The 8,651-nt window shown below is 42.4% G+C and overlaps 1 protein-coding gene across 2 annotated transcripts; it reads left to right on the top strand.

Moving 5' to 3' along the window:
• The first annotated feature begins 378 nt into the window (after positions 1–378).
• On the top strand, positions 379–7,615 carry LOC310700343 (C-type lectin domain family 17, member A-like). Of its 2 annotated transcripts, XM_083489650.1 has the most exons (6): positions 379–846; positions 2,607–2,720; positions 3,577–3,702; positions 5,328–5,473; positions 5,933–6,042; positions 7,388–7,615. In XM_083489650.1, exons 1-6 carry the CDS (start codon positions 744–746, stop codon positions 7,575–7,577), a joined length of 789 nt encoding a protein of 262 aa, XP_083345776.1. In that variant the 5' UTR covers positions 379–743; the 3' UTR covers positions 7,578–7,615. The 2 variants fall into 2 exon arrangements, with proteins under 2 accessions (XP_083345776.1, XP_083345777.1); XM_083489651.1 differs by lacking the exon at positions 2,607–2,720.
• Positions 7,616–8,651: the final 1,036 nt, after the last annotated feature.

An 8,651-nucleotide genomic window follows, 5' to 3' on the forward strand; every position in this document is an offset into this window, starting at 1 on the left:
ATTACTAAATAAGATTACAAGTCATGGAACGTAATGAATAACCACTTTTATGCATTCTTACTAAAGCCTACATAGGATTGCAGACTTCTACCAGTGTTAACAGGGTTTTTGCTCATGGTCTTTTTGATCTACTGATAAGGGTGCATAGGATGGCTTTTATTCACCACCAAAAGCTGGAAACTTATCTTGGAACAAATTGAGCTTTTCCTGTAATCAGATGCTGAGTAGGTAGGAGGTGCAACTCATGATGCAAATGACTTGATGGTGATTGTAACAACTAAATTGTAAACGGCTTCCATCTAATAAGAGCCACTTCTGAGGAGGTGTTTGGCTTGTGGAAACAGCACATCCATATAGCTTTAGGAGACCACACAACTTTTCTCCCAGCAGAGAAGTGACTGTGACAGCAGGGACACATTCTGAACCAAAGTAAGGCATGTTACATTTTAAGTGCTACGTAGTTGCAGAACTGCAATGCTTTAAAGTGTCCACAGCATCGTTGCAAGGGAGGTGCACAAGGGGGGAAAAACAGAACAACAAATTGTGCTTTCCCTTGGCTTTTACCAAGTAAACAAGAAGACTTTCCCCTACCCCAAGCAGCGAGGTGGTGCTAGGGGTGGGCATTTAGGGGCCTGACTCATTTGTGGCTTGCTAGATAGAAGCTGATAGTGACAGGAAGGAAGCACAAGTGGCTGTGTAGCATCTGCCCCAAGAACTCTGACTTGGAGCAGCCTTAACCTACCATGGAAGACGGCTATCAGAATGAAGAATACTACAATGACAGTGTGTCAGAGAAAATATCCCACACTGAGGAAGTGCACTCGGAGTTTGAACCTACAAAAGCAGGTAACGGGGAGAATGAGAAGAAATTCTCAAAGGGTTGCTCTGGTTCTGTAATAAGGTGTTATGTTCACACAACAGAAGCAAAATAAAGGAGGTGCCCTTACCTAGGGAAGGTGTCTTATTCCGAAGTGAAATTTGCAACTCTATGCACTATGCCATGTAGCCACAGTTCTCCAAGAGCAATAAAATTTCTTGCTGCAGAACTCGGAGGTTATTGTGGAAACATTGTAAGAAACAGTCACATTTTTCACTACAGTTTAGTTAATGTCAGCTGCTTTTTGCTAACGTTTGGCTTGCTGTATAAACTTTCTTAAAATGTATAACTGCTAAAAATATGTATATCTTATATATTGAAACTTTTCCCCTCAATTTTTAGATATGTGTTCCAAAGGGCTCAATTTTCAAGAGTGAGGGCTGGATGGTGGGACCCCTGTCCCACAGTGGGCAAAAGTTAGAAGCAATGTCTATAGGGAGACTACTAGTCAGCAGCCATCAAATTGACTGGAAAAGGAGCAGTTTAGTATATCTGGAATCTCTTGGTACCTCCAAAAAGTAAATCAATACATTAAACTGAATTTGGGGAGAAATATTTGCCAAAGTGAAGAGGCTGACTTGAAACATTGGTCAGGACTAGTGATGGGGGTGGGGAAAGAAACTTGATTAAAGCAACCATATTACTAGTTGATTCACGTTCTCCAAGGCTTATGTCTCACTATCCCCGAAAGACATTTCACTCAAACCAGGAGGCTCCAGAAGGTAACCCTAGTATTGCCTATACTAAAACGCTCTTAATAAAATGCAATACATAAATGTTATAAATGTAGGAAAAAAGGTAAAGGTAAAGGGACCCCTGACCATTAGGTCCAGTCTCAGTCAGTTTTATTGCACATAGCCAAAGGCTGCCACAATGTACACAGAATTATTTGACAATTAAAAGAAATTATACTGAATTGGTAAAAAAAGACTTAAAACATTTGTATTATTAAAACATTACATACTCTAAACAAAGCTATAAAAGTACCCCAATGTACAAGTAAAAACATTAAACAATAAAATTCATAAGCTAAAATCATCACATGGTCACTAATGTTAAAAACAGTATCAATACAGTGTGCAATTTATACTCAGAGTTTGGTGACAAAGATAGAGCATAGCCTGAGGTAGATAGATGGGATCAAATATATTCATCTCCTTTACAGTTAATGGCTATCTTGGCTATATAATTTGCTCTAATTTTCCTAGCAGCAGTTGCAAAAAGTGCTACCCGCCAGGTCACATACTTATCTGTGTCTGCAAGGAGATATAACATCATATATCAAGGGGGTTCTGGTCAGGGGACCCTGTCATTATAGGTACCCAAAATCTTTTTCTTGCATCATGTGGCCAGCATGACTAAGCTGCTTCTGGCGAACCAGAGCAGCGCACGGAAACGCCGTTTACCTTCCTGCCGGAGCGGTACCTATTTATCTACTTGCACTTTGATGTGCTTATGAACTGCTAGGTTGGCAGGAGCTGGGACCGAGCAACGGGAGCTCACCCCATCGCGGGGATTTGAACCGCCAACCTTCTGATCAGCAAGTCCTAGGCTCTGTGGTTTAACCCACAGAAGCCACCAAAAGGGCTATATTCTCATTGGTTTGTCTTACCTGTGCACTGTAGAAAGAGAGGGCTGGATGTGCACCCATTCAGGGTGCAGCAAGACCCTTTCATCCAGAAAGTCACAAAGCAGACAGTCTCTTAAAAGTGCTCTTTCCTCTCTGTAGACTCAATGATTTTGGACCAGGGATATGAGAATGCTGAGCCAGAATATGAGTACATCGGGTTTTCTGGCATACAGATGAGAAGGCTACCAGACAACAGAGAGAAAGCAGAGCCAGGTGAAAGGTTCAATGAACTTGACAAATGATATTACAAACTTTCCTAATGTGCTTGGAAAACTCTGGGAATATGCTTGTGCAATATATGAAACTGTCAGGGACTGGGCAGAGGAGGAATGGTGGAGACTGCCTCCCTAGCCTGACTCTTCCAGAGAAGAGGAGGACTGTTTAGAATTACAACAGGGATTTGAGGGAGGTCATAGCTCAGAGGCAGATGAGGGGGAAAGTTGAGAAATAATGGGAGAGGAGGAGGAGGAGGAAGTACCAAGAGGGTGACAGCAGATGGACTCTTTAGAAAGCATTCCAGACACACACACCCAGAACCCGTCGAGCCTTGAAAGTAGGAGAGCCAGAGCTCAAAGGCACTTGTCAGCACCTGTAGAGGTGATGAGGATGATGAATAAGGAAGTGGGAGAGATGGGGTGTGTGTGTGGAGATTCACTTGGGATAACGCCATTATCTAAGAGGCTGGGTTCTAAAGCCTCTCTCTGTAAATACTGAATAAAAAGCGGATGGCAAGAACATTCCTTGCCTTCTTTATATGTTCTTGGGTAAACCGGCCATGGGAGTTGCTGGCAGCAGCCTGACAGAATCAGACTTTTTCAATTCAAACTGTAATCCCTTAAAATGGGTGGTGAACCTAAAGCCTGGGGGTCAAATGTGGCCCGGCCCTCAGGACACTCACGGAGCCATGCTTCCTCCCTCCCCTGCTTTTTAGCATCCTTGATTGCTTTTCCTGGCTGGAATTTGTCCTTGAACTGTGCTAATGCCTCTTGCTTGCCTGCAAGATTTCTAGTTCCTGAAATTTTCTGACGCTCCTACAGCTTCTAGGTGGCTTACTCTTCTTTATTGGCAGCACTGTATACATTTGAGGATGACAAGCGGGGACCTTTCGTCAGGAAACCCGTCAGCATCTTCTCACTTCTGCTGCTCTGCTCCCTTATCATGGTGAACGCTGCTTTTGTGATGACATCTGTTAGATGTAAGTCCATATCTGGAGAAGGCTAAACTTTTTTTGGTTATTCTGTGAAGCTTAAAGCATGATGCACGTTTAAAGCATGGCACGCATGCACCCATCTTTTAAATATCTAACACCTCTCAATTCATTTTATTTAAGAAATGCCAATTGTATACAGCCATGTTACGTTTTAAATGTCTAAAAACTCCAACACACACACACACGATTCCTTTCTTAAAAGTATACATTGACAACCTGCATTCAGCTACAGAAATCTGAGGACAAAATAGACATAGAATCATAGAGTGAATGAAGGCCTCAGGCCACCTCCTTCTACTCAACTCAGGACATCCAGAGTTAGAACATCCATAGCAGATGACTCTCCAGCCTCTAACTGAAGACGTACAATGGGGGAGAGCCCACCACAGCCCTTGGAAGCTGGTTCCACTGCCAAACAACTCTTACCATCCAGAATGTTTTCCTGTTGTTCAGCCAAAACCTTTCCTCCTGTAACTTCAGCTCACTAGATCTGGTCCCGCTTGCTGAGGCAGCAGAAAATGAGCTTCTGTGTGACAGCCCTTCAGGTATTGGAAGAGTGCCACATTTTCCCCACCAATCCCCCAAATTAACCAAATCAAACCAGGATGAATATACCCAGTTCTTAGTTTACACCTTCCTTTCTTGATTTATTTATTTATTTTCCACATCCCTAAATACAGAAATAACTCGTGTTACAGACGCTTCAGGTTACAGACTCCGCTAACCCAGAAATAGTACCTCAGGTTAAGAACTTTGCTTCAGGATGAGAACAGAAATCATGCTCCGGTGGCGTGGCGGCAGCGGGAGGCCCCATTAGCTAAAGTGATACCTCAGGTTAAGAACAGTTTCAGGTTAAGAACGGACCTCCAGAATGAATTAAGTTCTTAACCTGAGGTACCACTGTATCTTCATTAGCCAGTGGTCCTCACTGAACCCATTTTATTGTCTCTATAACCTTCTTGGACATGGTTATCCAGATGAGGTCTGACTAGTGCAGAATAAAGTGGGATTATGAATTCGCATGACTTGGAAACTTTAGGCCTGTTAATGAGGCTGAAGATTGCCTTAGCCTCCCCCCCCCCTTTTTTTTTTTTTGCAGCTGAATCACACTGTTGAAATGCATCAGTTTAAAATCATTGCTGATTAGCTGATACTTACTGCAACTCACTTTACAATATATGAGAAAATCAGAAATCCTATCTGGAGGGTTGTAAGAACCCCAGAACAGTGTGCAGGGGGAGGAGAGGGGAGATTTTTCTACCTGGTAAGCTGAAATACTTGCACTGATGTCTTTCTTGACTTCTTCCTCATTATGGTGAAAGTTGTGAGGAAAGCGGCACACCATCTTAAGGTCAGTGGGGTATGTGGGTTGAATGGGAAACCTAAATACCCCTTTTGGATTTCCAAAAGGGAGCCGGTCCCCATGTCTCTGCCGTCACACTATCATGTGATTAACTATCATATGATTAAAAACTCCTAGATATTGTATCATTTGCTGAATGTTCATGTAGTATGTGACACCAGTCATAGAAATATCGGATGAATGACCAGTGGAACATTATGGATGCACTTGCTGTGGGATATATTGTTTAAGGCTCCTTATCTTGCAGGCTTTTCAGTGTGTCCAGATGAATGGGTAGCATTTCAGGAGAAATGCTATTACTTTCCCATAAAAACAGGAAATTGGGGTGAGGTCAGAAGCTTCTGCCGATGGCTGGGTGCAGATCTGATGATAATTGACAACAAAATGGAACAGGTGAGTCTCTCCTGTCCTGACTCTCTCATCTAAGATGTGGAGATTCAGAGACTGTTGCATAGGACACCCTCTCCTTCCTAGGTAGAAATTACTGCAAGCAGGCAAACAACAGATGGCAGAGAACTGCTTTCCCATAAAAGCCAGTCCTATGCCCTGATCTGAAGTTGAGACTTAAGTATAGACAGGAGAGAAATTGGATTGAGTTCACACTTTCCGAAACAATATGTGAACCAAATTCACACTTCCCGAAACAATATGTGAACCAAAGTGCTGACATCCTTTAAGATTTGCATTTCTCTGAATTTTGCAATGCAATCCTTGTAATGTGTACAAAACTATATACTAGGATAAACAGTGTATGTAAATGAATATATTACTGAAAAGAACATGCAAAAGTGCTTGGCAAAAATATTGGGCAGTAGGTAAGGAGTAATTTGATTCTGTTTTCATTTTGTCTAGGACTTTCTAATTTATAAAATGGATTCCACGAAGAATCTGTGGATTGGCTTGCGTTATGCAGAGGGTGTAGCAGGGTGGCAATGGGTGGATGGTACAGAGTTGACCTTTCAGTGAGTAGAATTCCTCAATGCATCATCCTTTATCTTTACACATTGAGACTGAGGCTCAGAAAGCTTTAAGAATTTCAGCAGTAAAAATTTGGAAGTGTGTTTCCCATAATACGGACAGGAAACAACATATTCACACCAAACCAAACCTTTAAAGCACTCTTATACTTTATCAGTCATGGATTCACCCAGAGAATCCTGGGAGTTGTGGTGTATTAAGTATCTCCTAACAGCTGTCAGCACCCATGGCAAAGAATTAAAGGTAGGGTGTTGATGTGACCAGTGTATAAATGGTCTGTATGGAGGTGGATGTTACATGGAGTGCCAGCTTGGCTAAAAGCCACCCATGTTAATTCTCCTTCTTCCATCAGGTGTGGAGCGATAAAAATGGGACTGGGCCAGTATCCCTGTGCTGTATGTGGTGCTTTGATCAGCTGATTGTCAGGGTTTTAGTGTCCAACAATGGGTCATATGATGTCATTGTGATGCCCGGTGATTGACAGGCATCCAGCCCTACCCACCTGTCACACTTGGCCTGTGGGTGGAGGAGATAAGGATTCAACCCCCTAGTTATATCCTATTCCTCACCCCTGGTCTTTAATCTAAACAGCAGCTATTTGTATTTATTAGATTTTATAGGTGGTAGATAAAAGCATGAAGGGCATAGCAGGAAACTTGGATGGAGAAGGAAGAATATAGATCCTGCTGCCACCAGAGCCATTGAAGTAAATAGTACTTCAATATAAATGACAAGTATGTTTGATGTTTGATCTGGGACTCTTTATTTAGAAGTCAGCACCACTGTGTTTGGACGCGGGTGGCGCTGTGGGTTAAACCACAGAGCCTAGGACTTGCCAATCAGAAGGTCGACGGTTCGAATCCCAGCAACGGGGTGAGCTCCCATTGCTCGGTCCCTGCTCCTGCCAACCTAGCAGTTCGAAAGCACATCAAAAGTGCAAGTAGATAAATAGGTACCGCTCCAGCGGGAAGGTAAACAGCGTTTCCATGCGCTGCTCTGGTTCTCCAGAAGCGGCTTAGTCATGCTGGCCACATGACCCGGAAGCTGTACGCTGGCTTCCTCGGCCAATAAAGTGAGATGAGCGCTGCAACCCCAGAGTTGGTCACGACTGGACCTAATGGTCAGGGGTCCCTTTACCTCTACCACTGTGTTTAAGGGAGATTTCCTCCCAGGCAAAGTGTTCCTAGGATTGCAGTCACCTGCAGTTGATCCTGCTGCTCAGAATCTGCAGAAAATTCAAGGCCAGCAGCTGTTTCTTTCCCAACTTCAAGCTCTGTCCCCTCTCATCACCCTGCTGGTATGTGACTCACACTGTTTTATCTTTTTCAGAAACTGGGAGACGCCAGATAACATTCAACTTACCGACAAATATAATTATAAGACCCATTGTGTTCTTACTTCAAATGAAGCCTCAAAGGGCAAGTGGAACAACATTCCCTGTGATAAGCTCCATCTATCTGTCTGTGAGAGGGACAAGGAGGTGACCTGCGTTCTGCGGTCTCCACTTTCACCCCACTGAAATGATTTGCTTTATTTTTATTCCATAGAAACAATTTTTTTTTAAAGATAATTGTACAAAGCAAATACAGAAGAAAAGCAAAAGCAACTTGTAGCAAGGACATACACCAGTCAAACAGATGTGTCACTGCTGTGAAAACACGTGCTCTATTCCTAACAGTATTTCATGAATTGTTTCCATTGTATTATAAATCAACAATTGCAAGGTGAGACAACCAACCAAGTATTCCCCAAAGCTTGGGTTAAAAGGTGTGTCTTGTTAGAATCCTAGAAACCAATTCAAATACTAATTAGACTCAGGCATGCTGTTTTTATGAGACTGGTTATCCCACAAACTGCCTCTCAAGCAAATGTAGCAATTGCATGCACAATTAACGACCCACTCAGAGTCCCATCTTGACTTGAAGGTTTTCAGAACTGTCTCTTGGTAGTGGCTTGGTCAGAATATCAGCTGTCATTTCTTTGGTTTACAATACACCACAATTCAACATGTCTGTCTTGTATTACCTAATGCACATGGTAGTTTTTAACCCTAATGTGTTTAGTTCTTGCATGTAGCTTTTCTTTGTGATAATTTCAAACAGCTTTAATTGTGCTCCATCAACTGAACAGGTTTCTGCATACACAACCCAAAGCCCATAGTTAGTTGGTCAGTTAAGACCAGTTCTCTACATACCTCAGTTGTACCTATATACTCTCCTTCTTGGAAAAAGCTGGTAGCTATGCATGGCTCCCAGCTCAACAAAATATACATGCAAGTAAATTTTCCTAGCTAGATTTACACAGCCTGCATGTCTTTGTTAACACAAAGACCGCATGATCCTTTTGTAATGAAACCACATTCTTTTCCTTTTAAATTGTTTGGAACCATTTTTCTTCTTTATTTTTACTTCTGATGGACAGAGACTTGTTTACTGTAACTACTGAAACTTTGTAAGTAAAATCTTTATTTATTTACAAAACAAGGTGTCTGTGATTTATTCTAGCCTACGTATTTTTGTGGGGACCATTGGTTTAAAGGTGGATGAAGGCAGATGCAGAATCTATGCTCGCCCAAGAGGTCCAAGAGGGCCAA

This window comes from Podarcis liolepis (assembly GCF_965112155.1).
Source record: "Podarcis liolepis genome assembly, chromosome: 2".
In the NCBI taxonomy this organism is placed as follows: Eukaryota; Metazoa; Chordata; class Lepidosauria; order Squamata; family Lacertidae; genus Podarcis; species Podarcis liolepis.

Bases quoted from the DNA above. Each gene is read 5' to 3' on its own strand.
- LOC310700343 (XM_083489650.1), top strand. From the start codon at position 744: ATGGAAGACGGCTATCAGAATGAAGAATACTACAATGACAGTGTGTCA. The intron at 2,721-3,576 runs GTGAAAGGTTCA...CTTTATTGGCAG, and splicing joins CAGAGAGAAAGCAGAGCCAG to CACTGTATACATTTGAGGAT. The intron at 3,703-5,327 runs GTAAGTCCATAT...CTTATCTTGCAG, and splicing joins TGTGATGACATCTGTTAGAT to GCTTTTCAGTGTGTCCAGAT.